This window comes from Hemitrygon akajei, chromosome 18 (genome assembly GCF_048418815.1).
Source record: "Hemitrygon akajei chromosome 18, sHemAka1.3, whole genome shotgun sequence".
In the NCBI taxonomy this organism is placed as follows: domain Eukaryota; kingdom Metazoa; phylum Chordata; class Chondrichthyes; order Myliobatiformes; family Dasyatidae; genus Hemitrygon; species Hemitrygon akajei.
Window position 1 is genome coordinate 29,099,147 of NC_133141.1, and position 24,988 is coordinate 29,124,134.

At 48.1% G+C, this 24,988-nt stretch overlaps 1 protein-coding gene across 5 annotated transcripts; it reads left to right on the plus strand.

The window, feature by feature from the left end:
* The first annotated feature begins 846 nt into the window (after positions 1–846).
* Positions 847–24,872, plus strand: aaas (achalasia, adrenocortical insufficiency, alacrimia). Of its 5 annotated transcripts, none has more exons than XM_073071202.1 (17): positions 847–994; positions 1,739–1,884; positions 4,359–4,486; positions 4,591–4,646; positions 4,972–5,063; positions 5,982–6,028; positions 8,993–9,091; positions 9,304–9,447; positions 9,890–10,010; positions 12,050–12,174; positions 13,030–13,090; positions 17,362–17,449; positions 22,791–22,875; positions 23,187–23,254; positions 23,636–23,717; positions 23,965–24,049; positions 24,420–24,872. In XM_073071202.1, the coding sequence occupies exons 2-17, from the start codon at positions 1,768–1,770 to the stop codon at positions 24,555–24,557; spliced, it is 1,536 nt and encodes a 511-aa protein (XP_072927303.1). In that variant the 5' UTR covers positions 847–994; positions 1,739–1,767; the 3' UTR covers positions 24,558–24,872. The 5 variants fall into 5 exon arrangements, with proteins under 5 accessions (XP_072927303.1, XP_072927301.1, XP_072927302.1 ...); XM_073071200.1 differs by having other exon boundaries at positions 975–1,102; XM_073071201.1 differs by lacking the exon at positions 847–994 and adding an exon at positions 995–1,085.
* Positions 24,873–24,988: the final 116 nt, after the last annotated feature.

Here is a 24,988-nt window from a genome sequence, read left to right on the forward strand (position 1 = left end):
TAGTAAATGTCAGGAGATTATTGTAGATTTGAGGGAATTCAGGGTACAGGTACACAGAGAGACCGGTAAATGTCAGGAGATCATAGCAGATTTGAGGGAATTCGGGGTACAGGTACACACAAAGACTGGTAAATATCAGGAGATTATCGTAGATTTCAGGGAATTCGGGGTACAGGTACACAGAGACACCGGTAAATATCAGATTATCGTAGATTTGAGGGAATTCAGGGTACAGATACACCGAGACACCAGTATATGTCAGGAGATTATCGTAGATTTCAGTGAATTAGGGGTACAGACTGCTAGCTTTGAGGGAAGTTGGGGTACAGCTACACACAGAGACACCGGTAAATGTCAGGAGATTATAGTAGATTTGAGGGAATTCGGGGTACAGGTACATACAAAGAGACCGGTAAATGTCAGGAGATTATTGTAGATTTCAGTGAATTAGGGTTACAGGTACATAGAGAGTGACTGATCAGAGAGATCTCGGGGTAAACATACACAGACAGACCGGTAAATGATAGGATATGACGAATAGTGGAAGCTCGGGGTATCGTTACTCAGATCGACCGGTAAATTGCTGGAGAGCGTTGACAAACTGAAGGAAGTCGGGTTACCGGTCCCCAGCCAGACCGGTAAATGACGGGAGAGTGTTGATAGGCAGCATTCGTCGCGTGACGATGTATAACCGTTTTCCGCCGGCCTCTGTGCGAACCTGCCATTCAAGCAGTTTTCGCCCGGTGATTGGACTACCCGTTTTGTAAAGTGTTCCCAACTGTTGTTCACGGCTCTGCTGAAATCTGATTCGTCTGGTCCCTCCACACGAAGCGCACTCCGTTCCATTGCTCATGGTGATTGGATGTTATTTTCCGGCTTTTGTCTCTTGATTTCCAAGACCGCTTGGGCATTGTTGGATAGTGGAGGAACGTAGAAGTAGAAACGTTCACGATTGGCTGGCTGCTGGCGAATTAACCTGCTGATTTGTCCAGAGGTTTGTCTTGGCAGCAGAGAGTGACGTGAGGTTCGAGGCCTGAAGCGGGGACGGAGGTGTGGAGGAAGGGAAACAAAAGAAAAAGAAAGTAGTAAGAGAAAAGGAAAGGTGAGGGGAGGAACAAATGGGAAGTGGGGGGCGGAGAGAGACGGTGAAGGAGGAGAGGAGGAAAGGGGAAGAGGGGATGGATGGTGTCGAGAAGAACGAAGTGAAGCTGTGTGTGGTATGAAGAGATGGAAGGTGAGGAGTGGAAAGAATGGATGGGGAAATCATAAGTTGAAGAAGTGTGGAAGCGATGGAGATAGGTGGTGTTTCAGAGCGAGAGAGGACAGGAAGTAGAGTGAGAGAAGAAAGGGTGGGGTGGGGTAGGATTTTGTGTGAAGAATGAGGGAAGGAAGGAGTGAGCTACCGTGAGGGAAGGATAGTGACATCAGACAAAGATGGAGGTGCAGTGAGCGATGGATAGCTGGAGCTATGCGTCGAGGGAAAGGGAGGAGGGAAGGATAGTGAGTAGAGAGAGGGAGGATAGGTGGGAGGGGTGTGAGGGTGGAGAGCAGAGGAAGGGGAAGGTTGGTGGGGAGGGGGAGAGCACAGGTAGGCGAATGTGGGTGGGGTGAGGAGAGCACGGAGGGTTTGTGGGTGGGGAGGAGGGAGCGCATGGAGGGGAAGGTGGTGTGGGAGGTGAAGAGCAGAGGAGGGAAGTTAGGAAGTTCCATCAGTTCTCTGCTTTTCTACTCACTTCAGCTCCCCACACTCGGACGGCCATTCGCAGGATGATCTCCCTTGCCCTCTTCCCTCCACCTACCTGTGGTGTCACTCTGTATGAGGTCAACAACGAATTGGTCACTGGCACACAGTCCGATGAAGACTTCCACAACTTCCACACACAGGTAAGGCACAGGTGCATGGAGGGGAAGATGTTCCTGGTATGGGGAACAAGATGCAGGGAGTAAGTGTATGAGAGGGGGTGGAGGGACTATAGTGTCTGTACTGAATTAAACTGATTCCTTCAACCTCCACAATGTCTATATCCCTCCACTCCCTGCACATCCTTGTGCCTAACAGCCTCTTAAGACACCTGTTATTGTCAGAGAGGTATAGGAAGGGAAGGAGGGGTTGATGGAGGTGTTGGTGGGAAAATGAGTACAGAGGTTGAGTGGAAGGAGGGGGATGGAGAGAGGGAGTGTATGTTGGTGGGGAGGGAAGAGCAAATAAACACCTCTATCATACCTGGCTTTACCATCCCCCCTGTCAGCACATTCCAGGCACATATCACTCTGTGTATAAAATAAAAAATTGCCCTGCACATTTCCTCTGAAATTAACCCCTCTCATCTTAAATGTGCATCCTCCGGTATTAGACATTTCAATCCTGGGAAACAGTTTATGACTGTCTATACTGTCTAGGCTTCTGCTACTTTTATAAACCTCTATCAGATCTCCCCTCGGCCTCTGACACACCAGAGAAAATGACCCAAGTTTCTCCAACCTGTCCTGAAAGCTGATACACTCTAATCCTGGTGGACTTCTCTGCACTGTCTCCAAATCCTTCAGTATCAGGTTTACTATCACTGACATATGTAGTGAATTTGTTGTTTGATGACAACAGTTTAGTGCAAAACACTAAAAATACTGTAAATTACAAAAAATGATTAGTGCAAAAGAGAAATAGTGAGTTAGCATTCATGGACTGTTCTGCAGACTCTTGTGATCTTCTGCATCGGAGCCTCCACACCAGGTGGTGATGCAGCCAGACAGAATGCTCTCCACTGTACGTCTATAGAAGTTTGTAAGTGTCTTTAGTAGCAGACCAAATAGCATCAAACTCCTAATGAAGTGTAGCCACTAATGTGGCACCTTCATAATTCTATCAATGTGTTTACTGGAGTAATGGTACTTCCTGTAACAGGGTGATCAGAACTGCACACAATACCCCAAGTATGACCCAACTGGAGTTTTATACAACTTTTATACTGAATGCCCTACTGATAAAAGCTAATATTATTCCATTGTTCAAGAAAGACTAAGAATATGCAGGAAACTATAAGCTGGTGAGCCTGATGTCAATAGTGGGTACGTTGTTAGAAGATATTCTAAGGGACTGGATGTATGAGTATTTAGATAGACAGGGTCTCCAATGTCCACCTAGCCCTTAAATTCATTTGGTTCACCTCTCGCACCTTTCTCCCCTTTCTTGATCTCCCTCTATCCATCTCTGAAGACAAACTGTCTACTGACAACCTTTATAAATCTATGGCTCTTCCCACTCTATCTCCTGTAAAAAATGACATTCCCTTTTCTCAGTTCCTTTGTCTCCTATTCCCTTCCAGAACATCAGAGATGTCCTTCCTCCACTGTTCATGCTGCCCTCACCCGCATTTCCTCCATTTTCTGGACATACACCTTCACTTCATTTTCCCATTGCGTTAACAGGGATAGAGTTCAGCATTCATTCAATCAGTTGTTTGGCATTCGGGATGAGGTAGTACATTGGATTGGACATTGGTTTTGTGGGTTAAGCCAGAGAGTGGTAGTAGGTGGTTACCTCTCTGACTGGCCTAGTGGTGTCCGGCAGGAATCAGTGCTGGGTCCATTGTTGTTTGTCATCTATATGAATGATCTGGATGATAATGTAAACTGGATCAGCAATTTTGTGGATAACCTCAAGATTGGGGGCATAGTGTGGAAGACTATCAAAGCTTACAGCAAGATTTGGACCAGCTGGAAAAATGGCAGGTGTGAGGTGTTGCACTTTGGGAGAGCAAACCAAGGCAGGACACCGAGGAGTGTCGTGGACCAGAGGGACCTGGGTATACAGATCCATAATCCCATGAAAGTGGTGTCATAGGTCGATAAGATCGTAAAGAGAGCTTTAAGCACATTGTCCTTCATAAATCAGCGTATTGAGTTGCGATGTTATGTTGAAGTTGTTTCAGATGTTGGTGTGGCCAAATTTGGAATATTATGTGCAGGTTTGGTCACCTACCTACAGGGGAGATATCAATAAGACTGAAAGAGTACAGAAAAAATTTACAAGGATGTTTCTGGGACTTGAGGACCCGAGTTAAGTTTGAACTTTATTCCCTGGAGCATAGGAAAATGGAAAGAAGATTTGATAGAGGTGCACAAAATTATGAGGGATAAAGACAGGGTAAATTTATGTCGGCTTTTCTTTTTACTGAGGTTGAGTGAGACTAGAACTAAAGGTTATGGGTTAAGGGTAAAAAGTGAAATATTTAAGGGGAATCTGAGGGTTTTTTTTTCACTCAGAGGCTTCTCCACATTGTCCCATCACACTCCTGCGGTCAGACGATGAAGCTCCCTCCACATACATATTGAAACTCTGATTCCTCTTTGTTGCCCAGGTTCTTGGATTTGCCCCGGTGACCATCCATAGGGAGTGCCTGAAACCTCACGGCCGGTCTGAGCACAGTGCCAAGGCAGCATTCCTCTCCCACAGTGAGCCGGTGTGGAAACGCAGCGCCAATGCCTGGTGAGAGGTTTGGGGGGGGTGCAAGGCTGGAACCCTTCTTGGTTGTGGGAGTTGCAGGAAGCTTCAAGGGGTGCACTCTGCTGATCTGACTCTGTGTCTTTCAGGCACGATTCTGGAATCTATGAACTTCTGGAGGAGGTGAACAGATCTGCTGATGAAGGTACTGGAGCTGGATGAGGAGAGGGCAAAGGGAACAGCTAGCTGTAGGTCCTCCCACCTTCTGTCATAGTGCTCCCTCCTCACCCTTCTTCACTGCCCCTCCTGTGGTACTTCCTCTTCACTATCCCTCTCTCCTTGCTGTAGTGCCCCCACCTTGCCTCCCCATCACTCACTCTCAGTCACTGTCTCATCACTCACTGCTTCTTCTCACCTCTACATCTCCCCCCCCCCCCCATGCCTCTCCTGTTTCCCCCTGGGTGATGTTCGACCCCCACCACCCAGCCGGTGGAGCTGCTGCTAACTGACCCATGTTTATCTACCTGCAGTGCCGCATGTGCTGAGGACGGTGTCTGGGTTTGCTCTGACCCTCTGCCACTGGGTATCATCGCTCTACGGGTCACTGTCTCCCCACCTCAGGGTAGGTACTGGGGTCAGCGGTCGGGAAGGTCTGTAGCTCGTAAAGGGTGGGGGGGGGTCAGTGTGTTGGCGCTAGGGGTAGGGGGCCAGTGGGTTGGGGGAGGGTTCAGTGGGCACTGTTCCCTTTAATCTATGCAGTGCACAGCCGCGCAGTAACCTGTGGCTGGAATTTTATGTGATGTTAATTTTAAAATTATGGTAATAGAATTTTGAAATCTATGTTAATATAATTGTGAGATATCTGTAATTATTTGTTAATGAATATAGTCCATGTATTTCTAAATAATAAATGTATGCAACCTTTACTTCAAACCATTTTAGAGTTTCAGCAAATTAAAACTGTTGGTGTTTCAAGCTACAACATTGTTACAAATTGTAACATTAAACAAGAACGAAAGTTGGTAGCTCACATCCTCCCACCCCTGCGAAATAAGGTTTAAAGTATGGTACAGTTTTCAGACTGAAATTCCTGCTCAGCAATGGTTGGTCCATGCAGCTGTTTAAAGAAAAATTAGAGGGAATATTGTCAGCGGGAGTGGGGGGGGCTTAGAGGTTTGGCAGAAGGATCAGTGGGTTTTGGGAAAGGGGTTGGAGAGAGGTCAGTGGGGTTGGTGGGAAAGGTCATTGAAATTAGGTGGGGTCATTTGAGTCGGGGGTACAGTTTAATTGGTCAGATATGGAGAATGTGGTTTTGGGTGACTGGTCAGTGGGGTTGGGGATGAGATTAATCTCTGGACAGTGTGGGGACTGGGGTTAGAGGTTGGATAGGGGTCACTGGGTCAGATGTTCTAGACACTATGGGATCAGGGGTTGGGGAGGGGTCAGATATTTCAGATACTTTGGGGGTCAGGGGTTGGGGAGGAGTCTCTCTGGGTCAGCTGTTCTGGACAGAACCCCTCAAGCCTCTGTTGTTCCACAGCTGAGCACCGAGGAACTTCTTGCACAGTTCACACAGGTCACTGATTGGTGAGTCCATTCAACCACATGGGGGAGAATGTGGGGTGTGGTCTCTGGGGTGATCGGGAGATTGTAGGGATCACTTATAAATGGGCGGAGTCATAAAGTCATACAGCACAAAACTGATCCTGATCCCCACCCATTTGCTTGCGTTTGTCTCATGCCCATATAAGCCTTTTCTATTCATGTAAATGTCCGTTTCCTTTCAAAGGTTGTTAATGTACCTGCCTCAACCACTTCCTCTGAGTGGAAAAATTGCTCCTCAATTTCCTAGTAAATCTCTCCACTCACTCCTTAAACCTGTGCCCTGTAGTTCATTACACCCAACCCTTGGAGGAAAAAAACTGCGCATTCACCCTGTCTGTGGCAACCTGGATTTATACACCTTGCTAAGGTCAACCCTCAGTCTCCTGTGTTCCAAGAATAAAGTTCTGACCTGCCTAATCTCTCACCATGATTGAATCCATTGAGTCTCAGTAAATCTTCGTGAATCTCTGCACTCTTTCCAGCTTAATGGCATCTTCCCTATTATCTGCGTGACCAAATCAGTGCACACTACTCCAGGTCCAGCTTGACAAACATCTCATACATTACAACTGCAATGTAACATCCCAACTCCTGTACCCGATATTCTGACTGATGAAGGTCACCGAACTAAATGCCTTCTTCACTATCCTGTTTACCTATGACAACAGTTTGGGGAACTTCTGTTCTACAACATTCCCCTGTCATTTATTTGTCTCTTTACCTGTACCCCGAGCTCCCTCTGTTCTACAACATTCGTCAATGCCCTACTGTTCGCTGAAATTCCTTCCCTGGTATGTACCCAAAGTGATAGAGGCAGGTACATTAACAACATTTAAAAAGCGATTGGACAGGTACGTGGATCGGAAACATTTGAAGGGATGTGGGTAAATGGAATTAGCTCAAGTAGACACCTTGTTTGGCAGGGATGAGTTAGGTTGCAGGTCTTGTTTCTATGCTGACTTACTCCGGCACTCTGTGTGTTACTCTGGATTCCAGCTTCTGGTATCCTCGGTGCCTGGCCTGCCTGATTTGTTAGTCCGTCTGACTTGACCTCTCACCTGCTTTGAGGAAGTGTCTGTGGTATCCCCGGGAGTTTTCGTAATCAGAATCACGTTTATTACCACTGGCATACTGTATGTCCTGTTTTGTGGCTACAAGGCATAGAATTACTGTAAATCTCACTTAAGGTGAAATAGATAAATTGTGGGACAGAGAAATAGCAATTTAGTGTTCATTGGGTTGGTGAACTATTCAGAAATCTAGTGGAGATGAAGAAGCTGTTTCTGAATCGTTGAATGTGAGTCTTCAGGCTCCTGTACCTCATCCCTGATGGTAGTAATGAGAAGAGGGCTTGTCCTGGGTGGTGGGAAGATTAATGCCCATGATGGAAGTGGCTGAGTTTACAACTTTCTGCAGCTTTTCTGATCCTGTGCAGTGGCGCCTCCATTACAAACTGTGATGCAACCAGTCAGAATTGTATATCTGTAGAAATCCTTGGTGACGTACCAAGTCTCGAAACTAATGATATATACCTGCTGGAGTGCCTTCTTTTCAGTTACATCAGTGTGTTGTGCCCAGGATAGATCCTCTGAGATACTGGAGCCCAGGAAGCTGCTCACCCTTTCCACTGCTGCACCCTCAATGAGGTCTGGTGTGTGTTTTCCCAAATGTCCTGAAATCCACAATCAGAATGCAGAATAAAGTGCAACAATTACAGAGCAAGTGCAGTGCAGGTAGACATTAAGGTGCAAGGGCCACAGCGAGTTAGATTGTGAGGTCCATCTTGTACTGGGGAACCATTCAACAGTAGGGTAGGTTGGTGGTGTGTGCTTTCAAGATTGTGTATCTTCAGTCTCATGGGAAGGGGAGAAGAATGAATGTCCAGGGTGGGTGGGTCTTTGGTGATGCTGGTTGCTTTAACAAGGCAATGGGAAGTGTAGACAGAGTCCATGAAGGGAAAGCTGGTTTCTGTGATTTCAAGAGGACTGCAAACAAGAGTGTAAGAATGTATTGCTGAGGTGTTGGTTAGACCACATCAACTCAAGTCAAGTTTATTGTCATTTCAACCATAAACTGCTGGCACAGTACACAGTAAAAATGAAACAACGTTCCTCCAGGACCCTGGTGCTACATGAAACAACACAAAACTACACTAGACTATGTGAGACAGCACAAGGCTACACTAGACTATGTAAAACAACATAAAAACTGCATTAGACTACAGACCTGCACAGGACTACATAAAGTGCACAAAACAGTGCAGGGCAGTACAACAATTAATAAACAAGACAATACAAGAGAGTCCAGAGGAGGCTCACTAGAACAATCCCAGGAAGAAAAGCTTTTTGTGTGAGCAGTGTTTCATGTCTCCAGGCCTGTGCTCAATTGAGGTCAGAAGAATTGGGGAGAAGGGGGAGTGGGGTGGGATCTCATTGAAACCTGAATTTTGAAAGGCCTGAGAGAGAACGTCTCCATCAGTGGAAGAGTCCAGGATCGGAGGGCATGACCTGAGAATTGTGGGCCATCTCTTTGGAATTGGGGCAAGGACGAAGATCAGTCAGACGGTGGTGAATGTGGAATTCATTGCCACAGAGGGCAGTGCAGGCCAAGTCATCCGGTTTGTTGAAGGCAGAGGTGGGTGGGCTTCTGATGATGGGGTTAAGGGTGACAGGGCGAAGGGGGTTGAGAGTAAGAAAAAAAATCAACTTTTTTTGAATGGGAGAGCAGACACAATGGGCTGAATGGCCTTATTCTGCACCCAGTGCGGCAGATCTAATGCAGGATAGGTGCAGATGGATGAAATAGCATGGTGGTTTAGAATTGGAAGAGCTGCATGGTGTGTGGGATGGGGAAGGATCACCCTGTTCTGACGGACGAGGAGGTGTCTCTCTCCCCCTCTGCCATTCCCTAATGGCTACCACTCACTCTCTCTTTCCATGTTCCCAGGAAGGAGGGTTGTCTCCGTGCCTTTGCCTGGCACCCCCACACTAACAAATGCGCCCTCGCACTTCTTGATGACTCCATACGCATCTATAGGGCCGGCAGGTAAGAGGATATCGCCTCTTCCCCTCCCCCCCCCCCCCCCCCCCCCCCATTCCCTCCCACTCACTTGAGGGTGCAGTCTGATGTGGGAGGAGTGGGTGGAGCATGTCTGACTGTAGAGCCCGTCCCACTGTGGCACTGATCTCTATCCTTCCCCCTCTCCTCACTACCCCAGCTCCCTTGACCCCTCGATGATGCTAAGCCCTCTCTTGCAGTGACACAGTGCCTACGCTCAAACACCGGCTGCAGAGGAGTGTGGCGTGTGTGTCCTGGAAGCCTCTCTGTGCCTCAGTCCTGGCTGCCGGCTGTGAGAGTGGCGTGCTGGTGTGGAACGTGGACCCCAACTCCCTTTCTACCAGGTAACAAGGGGGGAGGGTTGGGGGAAACACATCTCCTCAGTAACTACAGAGGGCACAGACAGGAAGAAGGCATGGCTTGTAGGGAAAGGGGAGGAAGGAACTGAGGAGAGTGGGTGGAGCGACAAAGAGGGAGGGAAGAAGGGGAGGGCCAGTAAGGGAGAAGGCAGAGTGGTAAATTGGCTTATTATTATCACATATACCAAAGTACGGTGAGAACTTTGTTCTGCGCACCATCTACACAGATCATTTCACCTCACCAATACATTGAGGTAGAACAAGGCAAAATAATTACAGGATGCAGAATGAAGTGTTACAGTTTAAGTTGAGAGGGGAGAGATTTAATAAGGACCTGAGGGGCAAGTTTTTAACTAACCCCAACTCCCAAGTTGGAGTGGTGGGGGATGTTCTAGTCCAAAAGTAATCTTGCTTTTCCCTCTCTCAGACCCTCATCAGGTTGTGCCCAAGTTCTCTCCCATCCCGGACACAGCCCTGTTACTTCCATAGCCTGGTGCCCACGGGGAGACCTATTGGTCACCGCTTCGCCCTTGGACACCTCCATGTTGGTAAGTTCAGAAGAACACAGCATGGACCTTCGTGATAGCCCTTCTTACACAACCCCCTGTTCTTACCCCCGTCCCACATTCTTCCTTCTCCCCTCCCTCTGCAACTGCATCTTAACGAGTACTATTGTACCTGGCTCAACCATATTCTCTGGCATCTTGTTCCATATACTCACTGACCTCTGTGTGGAAAAAATTGTCCCTCTTTCCTTTATCCTAAGTTGGAATCAGTTTATTATTGTCACATGTACAGTGAAAAGCTTGTCTTGCACACTGTCCATACAGATCAAATCATTACACAGTGTATTGAGGTAGAACAAGGTAAAACAATAACAGAATGTAGAATAAAGCGTAACAGTCACAGAGAAAGTACAATGTAGGTAGACAATACGGTGTAAGATCGTAATGAGGTAGATTGTGAGGTCAAAATTCCAACTTGGTGTACTAGGGGCTGTTTTATTATGGTCTTGTAACAGTGGGGTAGAATCTGTCCCTCTCCTGGTGCCTGGTGGTACGTGCTTTCAGGCTTTTGTATCTTCTGCCCGATGGGAGAGGGGAGAGGAGAGCATCGTCCAGGGTGGGTGGGGTCTTTGATTATTCTGGCTGCTTCACTGAGACAGTGAGAAGTGTAGACAGAGTCCATGGAGGGGAGGCTGGCTTCTGTGATGTGCTGAGCTGTGTCCACAACGGTAATCATGTGTAGAATAGTTGCCGTGACAAGCTGTGATGTAGCCAGGTAGGAAGCTTTCAATTTTAAATTTTTTTTTAATTGGTGAGGGTCGAGAGGGGCATGCAGAACTTCTATAGACTCCTGAGAAAGTAGAGGCGTTGATCAGCTTTCTTGCCCTTTGAGTCTGTGTGCAGTTTATTGGTGATGTTCACTCCTAGGGATTTGAAGCTCTCAACCTCAACACTGGTGGTGTAGACAGGAGCATGTACACAATTCCCCTTCAACGAAGTCAATGACCAGCTCTTTTGTTGATATGGAGGAAAAGGTTGTTATGAGGTGCAGAAGAGGTTCACCAGGATACTGCCTGGATTAGAGAGCATGAGCTTTAATGAGAGGTTGGACAAACTTGGCTTGTTTGAAATATCCTTTTTTTTCTTTCTTTCTGGTGGGAATTTAACCCTGACACTTTTCAGCACCAGTTGATCACTGAACTGGGGTTCAATTCCCACCACTGTTTATAAAGAGTTTGTATGTTCTCCCTGTGACCTCATGGTTATCCCCAGGTGCTCTGGTTTCCTCTCAAATTCCAAAGATGGGATGTGGGCCTGCTATGTGAGTTGTGGCGCTGGACTTGTGATGCTCCTGGCACACTCCTCAGACTGCTGATTGTTGCATTTCACTGTATGTTTTGGCGTATAAGCTAAGCTTTACTTTTCTTTCTTTCCTGCTTTATTTCCTCTTTTTTTTGTTGTAACTTATAGTAATTTTTATGTCTTGCACTGTGCAAGTTTCGCGTCAGTGCTAATACACCTGATTCTGATATTTTTCTCTCCTGGTGACCCCTGTAGACACCAATCATCTCCCTGTGATTTTTTTTCTTTCCCCTTCCATAAACAACTGACCCTCTCCCTGAAATTAAGATGGATTCAGACAGAGAGCTGAACCTCTTCCTGTGCTGCTTCATGGTCTGTGGTGGGGATGGAGTTAGTTTGGGGAGAGGGAGGTTTTGGGGGAGTGCAGAGAGGCATGGGGGGGGGGAGGACGTGTGTGTCTGCGTGAGAGGTTTGAAGGGTAGGGGTGGGGTGTTGAGAAGCAGAGGTAGAAGTGTGGAAGGGGGTGAAAGGTGGCGAGGGAGGCGGGTTAGGTGGAAATGTTCGAGGGGTGGTGTCAAGATTTGGGGGGTCTGAGTAGGGGATGGGTTGGGAGAGGATGTCGAGGACAGGTTTGGGGTGTCCTGGAGGCTGTGAGGGGCTGTACTCGCAGTGACCCTTTCTCGTTACCCAACCCATCCCCTTTCCCTCTGCCCAACCCATCCCCTTCCCCTGTCATCCATCCTTCCTGCCTTTCCCTTTCCTTTTTCTCTCTCCACCAGGTGTGGGATGTTGCCATAGAAAGCTGTGTCCCCCTGCAGCGGGTTGGAGGAGGGGGTGTCACCTTCTTGGCCTGGTCCCCTGACAGCAGCAGGATCCTGGCTGCCACCCCCTCTGCTGTTTTCAGGTGGGTGTATGTGGGGGAGGAGTGGGTGAGATGGGTGGGTGTTGGGAAGAGGGGTGACGAGGGTAAGGTATCGGGGTTGAGGGTCCAGTTTGAGGTGAGAGGGGTGTGATTTAAAAGGAAATGGCCAGGCAACTTCTATACCAGAGGGTATATGGACTGAGCTTCCAGAGGAAGTGGTTGAAGCAGGCACATGAAAAAATAATTAAAAGGCACTTGGGCAGGTACGTGAATAGGAAGGGTTTCGAATGATATAAAATGTAGTGTAAATCTTGGCGTCCATACTGTCCCTACAGATCAGATCATTACACAGTGCATTGAGGTAGAACAAGATAAAACAATAACAGAATGCAGAATGAAGTGTCACAGTTACAGGAAAAGTGCAATATTGATTAAAAGTAAAATGCAAGATCAGAAATGAGGTAGATTGAGAGAGAGTTTATCTTGTACCAGCAGGTGATTCAATGCTCTGATAACTATCCCTGAGCCTGATGACAGGTGCTTTCAGGCTTTTGTATCTTTTACCTGATGGGAGAGGAGAGAATGTCTGTGGTGGGAGGGGTCTTTGATTAGACAGACTGCTTCACTGAGACAGTGAGAAGTGTAGACAGAGTCCATGGAGGTGAGGCTGACTCCTGTGATGTGCTGAGCTGTGCCCTCAACTCTCAGGTCACGGATACAGCAGTTGACCGCCAAAAGTTGCGAACATGTCATGGAAACTGATGTATAATTGGTACTTGTGGGATCACAAGTCAAGGATTGGTTACAGGATCCGGTCTGAATTAGTGAGAAGCCCTTTGCACCAAGACTGTTGTTATTCCTGGACCCTTACTATCTCCCCCTCTCTCTTTCCTTCAGGGTGTGGGAGACTCGGACGTGGACCTGTGACCGATGGCCCACACTGAAGGGCAGGTGTCAGGTATGTAACAGCAACCCAGTTCGGTGTGACAGAGCAGGATCGACAAAGGGGGTGGTCTGGGTGATAAAATGGTTCAAAGTAATTTGATCAGCAAAATACACATACACGGGGAGACTGGTAAATGACAGGAGAGTGTTGTAGAACAGAGGGAGCTCGGGTTAGAGATAAATAAGAGGAGTGTTGTAGACCAGAGGTACCTTAGGGGACAGGTAGAGAAAGAGACCGGTAAATGACAGGGGAGTGTTGTAGAACAGAAGATGCTCGGGGTACAGGTACACTGAGAGACCGGTGAATGACAGGGGATGTTGTAGAACAGAGGGAGATCAGGGTATAGGTACACAGAGGGACCACTAAATGACCGGTACTCAGATTGAGTTCGGTAAATGGCAGGAGTGTTGTAAAACAGGGGGAGCTCGGGGTACAGTACACAGAGAGACTGGTAAATGACAGGGGGAGTGTTGTAGAACAGAGGATGCTCGGGGTACAAGTACACAGAGATTGTTGTAGAACAGAGAGCTTGGGGTACAGGTAAACAGAGATTGTTGTAGAACAGGGAGAGCTTGGGGTACAGGTACACAGTGGACAGTAAATGACTGGAGAGAGTTGTACAACGGGGAGCTCAGGGTACATATACACAGACAAAGTTTGGTAAATGACAGGGGAGTGTTGTAGAACAGAGGATGCTCAGGGTACAAGTACACAGGGAGACCAGTAAATGACAGGGGAGAGTTGTAGAACAGAGGGAGCTTGGGGTACAGGTACACAGAGAGACCAGTAAATGACAGGGGGAGTGTTGTAGAACAGAGGGGGCCTGGGGTACAGGTATACAGAGAGACCGGGAAATGACTGGAGAGAGTTGTACAACGGGGGAGCCCAGGGTACATATACACAGACAAAGATCGGTAAATGACAGGGGGAGTGTTGTAGAACAGAGGGAGCTTGGGGTACAGGTACACAGGGAGACCGGTAAATAACAGGAGAGTGTTGTAGAACAGAGGGAGCTCAGGGTACAGGTACACAGGGAGACCGGTAAATGACGGGAGTGTTGTAGAACAGAGGGAGCTCGGGGTACAGGTACACAGGGAGAGACCGGTAAATGACGGAAGTGTTGTAGAAGAGAGGGAGCCTGTGGTACAGGTACACAGAGAGACCGGTAAATGCGAGGGGAGAGTTGTAGAACAGAAGGAGCTCGGGGTACAGGTGCACAGAGTGAGACCGGTAAATGACGGAAGTGTTGTAGAACAGAGGGAGCCTGGGGTACAGGTACACAGAGAGACCGGGAAATGACTGGAGAGAGTTGTACAACAGAGGGAGCTCAGGGTACATATACACAGACAAAGATCTGTAAATGACAGGGGCAGTGTTGTAGAACAGAGGGAGCTCTGGGTACAGGTAAACAAAGAGACTGGTAAATGAGAGGTGAGTGTTGTAGAACATAGGATGCTTGGGGTACAGGTACACAGAGAGACCGGTAAATGAGAGGTGAGTGTTGTAGAACAGAGGGAGCTTGGGGTACAGGTACACAGAGAGACTGGTAAATGAGAAGGGAGTGTTGTAGAACAGAGGGAGCTCAGGGTACAGGTACGCAGAAAGACCGAGAAATGACAGGGGAGTGTTGTAGAACAGAGGGAGCCTGGGGTCAGGTACACAGAGAGACCGGTAAATGAGAGGGGAGAGTTGTAGAACAGAGGGAGCTCGGGGTACAGTACACAGAGAGACTGGTAAATGATAGGGGGAGTGTTGTAGAACAGAGGATGCTCGGGGTACAAGTACACAGAGATTGTTGTAGAACAGAGAGCTTGGGGTACAGGTAAACAGATCGTTGTAGAACAGGGAGAGCTTGGGGTACAGGTAAACAGATTGTTGTAGAACAGGGAGAGCTTGGGGTACAGGTACACAGTGGACAGTAAATGACTGGAGAGAGTTGTACAACGGGGAGCTCAGGGTACATATACACAGACAAAGTTTGGTAAATGACAGGGGAGTGTTGTAGAACAGAGGATGCTCGGGGTACAGGTACACAGAGAGACCGGTAAATGCGAGGGGAGAGTTGTAGAACAGAAGGAGCTCGGGGTACAGGTGCACAGAGTGAGACCGGTAAATGACGGAAGTGTTGTAGAACAGAGGGAGCCTGGGGTACAGGTACACAGAGAGACCGGGAAATGACTGGAGAGAGTTGTACAACAGAGGGAGCTCAGGGTACATATACACAGACAAAGATCTGTAAATGACAGGGGGAGTGTTGTAGAACAGAGGGAGCTCTGGGTACAGGTAAACTAAGAGACTGGTAAATGAGAGGTGAGTGTTGTAGAACAGAGGATGCTTGGGGTACAGGTACACAGAGAGACCGGTAAATGAGAGGTGAGTGTTGTAGAACAGAGGGAGCTCGGGGTACAGGTACGCAGAAAGACCGAGAAATGACAGGGGAGTGTTGTAGAACAGAGGGAGCCTGGGGTACAGGTAAATAGAGAGACTGGTAACTGACAGGGTAGTGCTGTAGAACAGAAGGAGCTCGGGGTACAGGTGCACAGAGAGAGACTGGTAAGTGACAGGGTAGTGTTGTAGAACAGAGTGAGCTTGGGATACAGGAACACACAAGACACTGGGAAATGACAGGGGAGTGTTGTAGATCAGAGGGAGCTCGGGCTACAGATACACAAAACACCGGTAAATAACAGGGCCCTTTTTTTTCGAACAGAGCGAGCTCGGGGTACAGGTACACAGGGAGACCGGTAAATGACGGGAGTGTTTAGTATGGAGGAATAATGGGTACAGGTACACAGATATAGATCATAATTATCACGTGGCACAGTTCACAGGTAGGCAGAATGGTGAAGAAGACGTTTGGCATGCTGGCCTTCAGTCAGGGCTCTGAGTACAGGGGTTTGGGATGTCATGTTCCAGCTACCCAAGACGTTGTTGTGACCTCACCTGGAGTACTACGTACAGTTCTGGTCTTGCAGTGATAGAGTGGATGGGATTGAGCAGGAGATTCATAAGGATGTTGCTGGGACTGGAGGGTTGAGTTATCGGGAGAGACTGGACAGGCTGGGTCTGTTTTCCTCGGAGTGAAAGAGGCCAAGGGGTGACCTGACAGAGCTTTATAGAAACACGAGGGGTGTAGATAAAGTGGATGGTCACAGTCCTTTCCCCATGAACCAGTAGGCACAGGTTTAGGGTGAGAGGGGACCAGAGGTGTAGTGAACACCCAGAAAGAGGTCTGTAATCGGTGTTCATGCCATCAGTTTGGAAGCTATCAAAACAGAATGAGATGTGGCAGTAGAGGAGGCCATAGGCAGACCTGTCGGAATGGGAAACTGACTTGAAATAGGTGGCCACCAGGAGATCCTGCCTTCTGCGGTGAACAGAGTGAAGGTGCTCAACTTAGCAGCCCTCCATATTCCTACATCGCACCTCCCCTACCCCACCCACCTTACCCCTATCTCCTGCCAGCCTGTACTCCTCTCCCACCCCCACCCTTTTCATTCTGGCATCTTCCCCCTTCCTTTCCAGTCCTGATGAAGGGTCTCAGCCCGAAACATCGACTATTTACCCCCCCCCCCCCCCCACAGATGCTGCCCAACCTGCTGAGTTCCTCCAGCATTTTATGTGTGTAGCAGCATCTACAGAATCGTTGTGCTTATATTTGGGACATTAGCCTTCATCAGTCAAGGTAGTGAGTATAGGAGTTCAGAGTTGCAGCTGTACAAGTGGTCGGTTTTAGTTACTCTGCCATAGGAAAGATGCCATTAGGCTGGAAGGAGTGCAGAAGAGATAGACAAATATTCTGCCAGGACTCGAGGGACTGAGTTATGGAGAAACGTTGAGCAGGTTGCAATTTCATTCCTTGGAGTGTAGGAGACTGAGGGGTGTCCATACAGAGGTGTATAAAACCATGAGGGGCACAGATAGAGTGAATACACAGCTTTTGTCCCAGGGTTGGAGAATCAAGAATCAGGGCACAGATTTAAGGTCAGAGGAGAAAGATTTAATAGGGACCTGAAGGGCAACACTTTGACCCGGTGGTGGTCCGTGTGTGGAACAAGCTGCCAGAGGAAATGGTTGAGGCTAGTACTTTAACAACATTTAAAGGATGCTTGGACAGTTGCACGGATAAGAAAGGTTTAGAGGGATATGGACCAAACATGGACAAATGGGACTGTCTGCATGAACTATGATCTGATGGAGATTCTCCATCCTGCTGTGAGTTTCCAGCATTTTGTTTTGTGTTTCCAACATCTGGTTTGTTCTTCTTTGATCTCTGCTCACAGACTGGGTGTTGGAGCCCAGATGGCAGCCGCTTGCTCTTCACAGTGGAGGGTGAATCGGTCATCTATCTGCTGACCTTTGTGGACACTGGTGAGTAGCGTTGGGCAGGAGTCTGCGCACACAGCTAGCTACAACACAGTGAAACCCACTGAACTAATCCTTCTGCCTCCACACTGTCCATATCCCTTCATTCCCTACCTATCCATGTGTCTAACAGCCTCTTAAACACCTCTATCCACCACCACCATCTCTGGCAGCACATTCCAGGAACCCACTTCCGTGTTTTAAAAGAAAACCTTGCCCAACCCATGTCCTTTGAACTCTTCCCCCCCCCCCAGCTGAAGTCCACATCCTCTGGTATTAGAGATTTCAATCCTGGGGAAAAAGATACTGTCTGTGCTTCTATCTATGCTTCTCATAATTTTATGAACCACTCTCAGATCTCCCCTCAGTCTCCGCCGCTCCAGAGAAAACAACCCAAGTTTGTCCAGCCTCTCCTTGTAGCTGACACTCTCTAATCCAGGTAACATCCTGGTGAACCTCTTCTGCTCCCTCTCCAAAGCCCCCATACCCTTCCTGTAATCAGAACTGAATGCTATACTTCAGAAGTGGCCTGACCAGAGTTTTGTGAAGCTGCAACATAACTTTCTGACTCAAAACTCAGTGCCTCGACTAACAAAGGCAGGCATTACCCCATCTTCACCTTAAGTACAAGTGCTGTGGTATTAGACATTTTGACTCTGGGGAAAAAGATTCTGACTATCAACTCTATTTATGCCTTTGCATAATCTTATTAACCTCGATCAGATCTCCCTTCAGCATCTGCCACTCCACAGAAAACAACACAGGATTGTCCAGCCTCTCCTTATATCTCTTGACTCTAATCCAGGCAGCATCCTGGTGAATCTCTTCTGCTCCCTCTCCAAAGCCCCCACACCTTTCCTGTAATGAGGCAACCAGAACTGCACACAATACTCCAGATGTAGCCTCACCAGAATTTTATAGCTTCCTGACACATTGAACTCAGTTTCTCGGATAATAAAGGCAAGTGTGCTGTACACCTTCTTTACCACCCTTGCAACCTGTGTGGCCACTTTCAGAAAACTGTGGACTTGGATACCAGGGGTCCTGTTATTGACTGTTTACTATCCCTTTACATTTGGCCTGCTTAAATGCAACACTTCACATTTGCCCAGGTTAAGCTCCATCAGCCTTTTCTCTGCCCATATCTCCGACTGAATCTTTTGGCAGTCGACTCACCCCATTTATTGTGTGCAGTTCTGATCACCTCATTACAGGACAGATATTTAAGACTTTGATAGATAGATAGATAGATACTTTATTCATCCCCATGGGGAAATTCAACTTTTTTTCCAATGTCCCATACACTTGCTGTAGCAAAACTAATTACATACAATACTTAACTCAGTAAAAAAATATGATATGCATCTAAATCACCGTCTCAAAAAGCATTAATAGCTTTTAAAAAGTTCTTAAGTCCTGGAGAGGGTGCAAAAGAAGTTCACCAGGATGCTGCCTGGATTAGAACTGGGACTAGGACAAATTTCTTCAGCCACAGGGTGGTGAATCTGTGGGATTTGTTGGAACAGCCGTGGAAGATAAGTTATTGTGTGTGCTTCAGGCAGAGATGAATAGGTTTTTGATTGGTGAAGGGGTTAAGGGATTACATAGAACACAGAACGATTTGGTCCATGATGTGCCAACTTTTTAGAATCATACTGAAGAATAGCACAGAAATGGGCACTTCGGCCCATCTAGTACATACTGAACCCTTTAAACTGCCTACTCCCATCGACCTGCACCGGGACCATAGCCTTCCATACCCCTACCATCCATGTACCTATCCAAACTTCCCTTAAACATTGAAATCAAGTTCACATGCACCACTTGTAATGGCAATTTGTTCCACACGCTCAGTGAAGCAGTTTCCCCTCAAACCTCACCTTTCAACCTTAACCTATGACCTCTGTTTGTAGTCCCACCCCACCTCAGTGGAAAAAGCTTGCTTGCATTTACCCTATCAATACCCCTCATAATTTTGTATACTTCTGTCAAATCTCTGCTCAATCTTCCAGGTTCCAGGGAATAAAGTCCTAACCTATTCAAGTAATCCAGATCTGGCAAAATTACTCTTTCAACCTTGTTTACATCTTTCCTGTAGGTAGGTGACCAAAACTGCACACAATACTCCAAATTAGGCCTCACCAATGTCTTGTACTACTTCAACACAACATCTCATCTCCTGTACTCAATATTTGATTTATGAAGGCCAATGTGCCAAAAGCTTTTTTTTATGACCCTATCTACCTGTGTAAGACCTACCCTGGTTGGTCCCACTGAAGTGCAAAACCTCACACTTATCTGCACTAAATTCCATCTCCAGTTTTTCAGTCCATTCTTCCAGCTGGTTCAGTTCATGCTGCAAGCTTTGATCGTTTTTCTCGCTGTCCACTACGCCCCCAATCTTGGTGTCATCTGCAAATTTGCTGATCCAGTTAACCACATTATCATCCAGATCATTAATATAGATGACAAACAACAATGGACCCAGCACTGATCCCTGTGGCACTCCACCAGTCACAGGCCTCCAGTCAGAGAGGCAACCATCTACTACCACTCTCTGGCTTCTCCCACAGAGCCAATGTCCAATCCAATAAACTAGCTCACCTTGAATGCCGAGTGACTGAACCTTCCTGACCAACCTCCCATTCGGGACCTTGTCAAAGGCCTTACTAAAGTACACTTAGACTACATTCACTTCATCAACTTTCCTGGTAACCTTCTTGAAAAACTCTTAAAAGATTTATTAGACATGACTTATCATGCATAAAGCCATGTTGACTATCCTGAAATCAGTCCGTGTCTATCCAAATACTTGTATATCCAGTCCCTTAGAATATCTTCAAATAACTTTCCCATAACTGATGTCAGACTCACCGGCCTATAATTTTCTGGTTTATTTTTAGAGCCTTTCTTAAATAGTGAAACAAAATTTAGCTATCCTCCAATCCTCTGGTACTGCATCTGTCTGCTTTGTCTCACTTCTACAGACTCTGTGTCCATCACCTGAGTAAATACAGATGTAAAAAATCCATTTACGATCTCCCTCGTCTGTTTTGGCTCCACACACAAATTACCATTCTGGTCTTCCAGAGGGTCTATTTTTGTCCCTTGCAATCCTTTTGCTCTTAACATATCTGTAGAATCCCTTAGGATTCCCCTTCGCCTTGTCTGCTGGGCAATCTCATGTCTTCTTTTAGCCCTCCTGACTTTCTTAAGTGTTCTCTTGCATTTCTTGTACTCCAATGTACCTCATTTGTTTTAACCTGCTATAAGATCAATTTAACCCTTCCCTTCCACATAGCCCTCCATTTTTATGTCATCCATGTGCCCACGTAAGTGTTTCTTAAATGTCCCTAATGTATCTGCCTCTACCTTCATACCTTCCATGCACCCACCACTTCCTGTGTAAAGAACCTATCTGACATTTCCCCCTATACTTTCCTCCAATTTTCTTTAAAATATGTCCTTTGTCTCTTCTTGTACACCTGTATCAAGTCACCTCTCACCCACCCTCGCTCCAAATAGAAAAGCCCTAGCTCGCTCATGCTCTCTAATCCAGGCTGTATCCTGGTAAATCTCCTTTCTAAAGATTCCACATTCTTCCTATAATCAGATGACCAGAACAGAATGCCAGTGTTTTATAAAGCTGCAACATTACCTCATGACTCTTGAACTCAGTCCTGACTTATGAAGACCAACATGTGATACGCCTTAACAACCCTATCAACTTGCACAGCAAACTTGAGGAAACTATGAGCCCAAGATCCCTCAGTTCCTCCACACTGCTAAGAATCTTGCCATTAACTCTGTACTCTGCTTCACATTTGACCTTCCTAAGTGAATCAGTTGCACACGAGTTACTGCAGATGCTGGTAATCCAGAGTAACACACACACAAAATGCTGGAGGAGCTCAGCAGGTCAGGCAGCATCTATAGAAATGAATAAACAGTGGACATTTCAGGCCAAGACCCGTCATCAAGACTCACATAAAAGGTATCAGTAGATGGTCTGTCTCCAGAGATGCCTTGAAGAAAGAGAGGGAGGTGTCAGAGATGGATTAAGTGAATGTGAGGGCAGTTGGAGGTAAAGTTGATGAAATGAATGAGTTCAGCATGGGTGTAGGAAGTAGCACCAATGCAGTCATTGAGGTAAAGAGTTGGGGAGTGTTACCAGTGTAGGCCTGGAACATGGACTGCTCCACGTAATTAATGAAAAGACAGGCATAGCTGGAGCCCATGGCTGCGCCTTACATTTAGATTGGACATCCATGGTGAAAATGAGGGCCAGATAACTGAAAGTTGTTGAGATCGAGAGCATGTGAAGTGCCACGGATGCTGGTGGGAAGGGACTGAACAAAGGGTGATAAAATGGAGTCAACATATGCGGACATGAGTTTAGTGGAGCAGGCAGAAACAGTGGGCCTACCCAGACAGTCAGGGTTGTGGATCTTGGGTAGGAGTAAAAACAAGCTGTGTGGGGTAAGGGAACTGTGAGGTTGGTGGTAGTGGATTAGTGGATGGGAGATCTCCAGAGTTGGAGGTTGGTGATGGTGCAGGAGACAATGGTTTGATGGGCTTTTCATGGATTAAGTAAGAGAAGTATCCAAGAGATGCCTTAGCATGGTAGAACTCAGTCTGCCAGACTACAACAGTACCCATCTTGTATGTGGGTTTGATGGTGAGCTTGGGTTTGGTGCAGAGAGGGTGATGGTCAGAATGGGACAGTGTGTCAGGAGGAGAGAGGAGCACTGAAGTTGAGGTGGTTGATTTCCTGTCAGCAGTTGGAGCTGAAAGTATCCAATCCAGAGTGGGCAGAAGGCCAGGTCAGTGTGGGAGGGGTGGGAATCCTTGCCAAAGATCTAGGCTCAGAGATGCAGGGAATGGAAGAGCTCGGCGTCTCAGCCTGAAACATGACTATTTATTCCTCTCCATGGGTGCTGCCTAACCAATTTGTGTGTGTTCCTCCCCCAACTTGTGTGTTATTAAAGTGAATAACTTCACATTTTTCCGGGCTGAACTCCCATCTGCTACTTCTCAGCCCAGCTCTGCATCTTGTCAATGTCCCGTTGTAACCTACGACAATCTACACTATCCACAACTCCACCAAGTTTCATGTCAACTGCAAACTTATTAACCCACCCTTTCACTTCCTCACCCAAGTCAGTTATAAAAAGTCACAAAGCGCAGGGCTCCCAGAACAGATCCCTGCAGACCACCACTGCTCAGAATATGCTTCATCTACAACCACCCCTTGTGGAGGGGTGGGGGAGGTGGTCAGACGCAGTAGGCTGAATAGTCCTAGGGTCTCCCCTTTAGTGACTAACTTTCTCTCTCTCCGCTCTCCCAGGTGAGATGCTGGAAGCCGGAGGAAGCTCCAAGAATGCCTCGATCTGCGCGGATCTGTCCAGGACCACACTAGAAGACGAGATCAGGTGGATAGATGGGCAGGTTGAGTGGGGTGGGCAGCCCATGCCTCTCCAGGAAGCTCTGCGAGAGGAATTGTGGGGGGAGCTCCTCGAGGATGACTTGGGGGTGGGGAAGGACATCGCTGGAGAGCTCAGTGAAGGAGATGGGAGGGGTGTCGGTGGAGCTCTGTGATGGGGACCTGGGGTTGGGGGAGCTCTGCAAGGGGAACCAGGTGTGGGGAGGTGTTGCCAAGAGGGGAATCAGGGAACAGATGTAGTCATCTCACCCCTGGGTCGCCCCAGAGTGTTATGAGCCTTTGTCTGCTGCTGTCTTGCAGTGTCGGTGGGGAGGTGCAGACAATGATTTGGGACCCCAGTGGAGAGCGGCTAGCTGTCCTTCTGAAAGGTAAGGTTATGGCCTGCGGACTGGACAATCTTTCTCTCCCTCTACCCCCAGCCTCAACCTCCCCCCACGGGGGAAAAGATTGGGGTGGGTCTGTGTCTGTCCACCCTTCCTTCCCCCCCCCCCCCACCATCTCTCCTGTGTGCATCTGTCCCTCATATCGTTCTGGGGCTGACTGTCATGTGGGGATTGAGTGTGCAACTCCAAACAGTCCCGAAATGTTGGTTCAAACCTAACCTTGGTGCTGTGTGTGTTGTTCTCTGCCCCTCTCCCTCTCCCTCTCCCATCCCCTCCCTGCTCACTCCTCTCCTGTCTCCCTCCCTTGGGATACTTCTCCACCCGACCTGTGAAGATGGACTCAGTTGTTTTTCTTCCCTACCCCAGGTGATCCATCGAGTCCATGCTGTCGACCAACCATCGCTGTGTTCAGGACCCGCATCAGACCTGTGTTTGAGCTCTTGCCGTGGTTCGTATAAAATCAGCTGGAATGTTGTCCCTTAACCCCTCGCTCACTCTCCCCTTCCCCCTCCCCAATACCCTGTCTGGGGATCAGACTCTTCAAAAACCTCTCGAAAGGAGAGTGTGAGAGGGGGAGAAGTGGAGGGAAGGGTCAGAAGGAGAGGGCAGAGAGGGGAGGGAAGAGGAAGGAGGGAAAGAGACAAGGGAGGGAAGAAGCTTTTACTGATTCCCACCCTCTCACCTTCTCCCCGCAGTGGCTTCGTTCATGACAGCAGTTACTCCTTCCCACAGTTCATCAGTTTCCACCCCAACTTTGCAAAAGGAGCTCTGCTGACTGTGGTAAGTTGTGATCCTGGTAACGCGGACATGGCATGGCATGTTGCTGGGTGAAGATGTTTACTCCCCCCCCCCCATCTATCTCCCAAACACGCGCACACACTCCCGACCCCTCTCAGACACACATCCGGACTCTCTCCACCACCTCCTCGCACACAATTTTTTTCCCTGTCTCACACTTCCCCTGCCAGCCCCTCACTTTCTCTTGCGTGCACACACACGTGTTCCACTGTACTCGGGACCCAGGGAGTCTCTCCTGTACACACCACCCCTGGAGGGTCACACTCTATATTCATGCTCCAGTGGAGTGCATAGGGACCGTGTATGCAGACCCTGACCCCTCCCATTCTGATCTGTTCTCTTCCTCCCCCAGGGCTGGTCGTCAGGAAGGATCTCCCATATCCCTTTTTATTTCGTCAAAGCCCAGTCGTATCAGACCGGCTCTGTATGTGGTGCAATCCTGGGCAGTGCCCAGCCTCGCAGTCCCACTGACCTCTTTTCTGAGCTGTAAGTCCTGCCCCCCCCCCCCCCCCGATTCCCTACCGCTGCACCCCTCCACCCCTACCTCTACAACTCCTCTCCTACATCCCTTCCCCTCCCTCAGCGTGTTCTGGGCTGTGCCCATCCCCGCAATCCATCTGACCTCTTGAATTACCCCCCCTTACACCTCCCCTGCTCTCCTCCCTTGCCCCATCCTACCCCCCCCCCCCACTCTCTCCAGCCCCTCTTCCCCGGCTGTACTGTGAGTTTAGCTGGAGCACCTGGTGGGGAGAAGGAGGGAGCATCCTGTACACCAACGCTGTGAAATAAAACTCGTCTAACTCAGGTGAAGCTTGTCCCTTCAATGTGTGGAGTGTGAGTGGTGAGTCCTGAGACTCGAACTGGAGGGTGGGGTGGGTGTGTGTTCGTCTTCTCCTTCGTGCCCAACCCCTCACCAGTCTC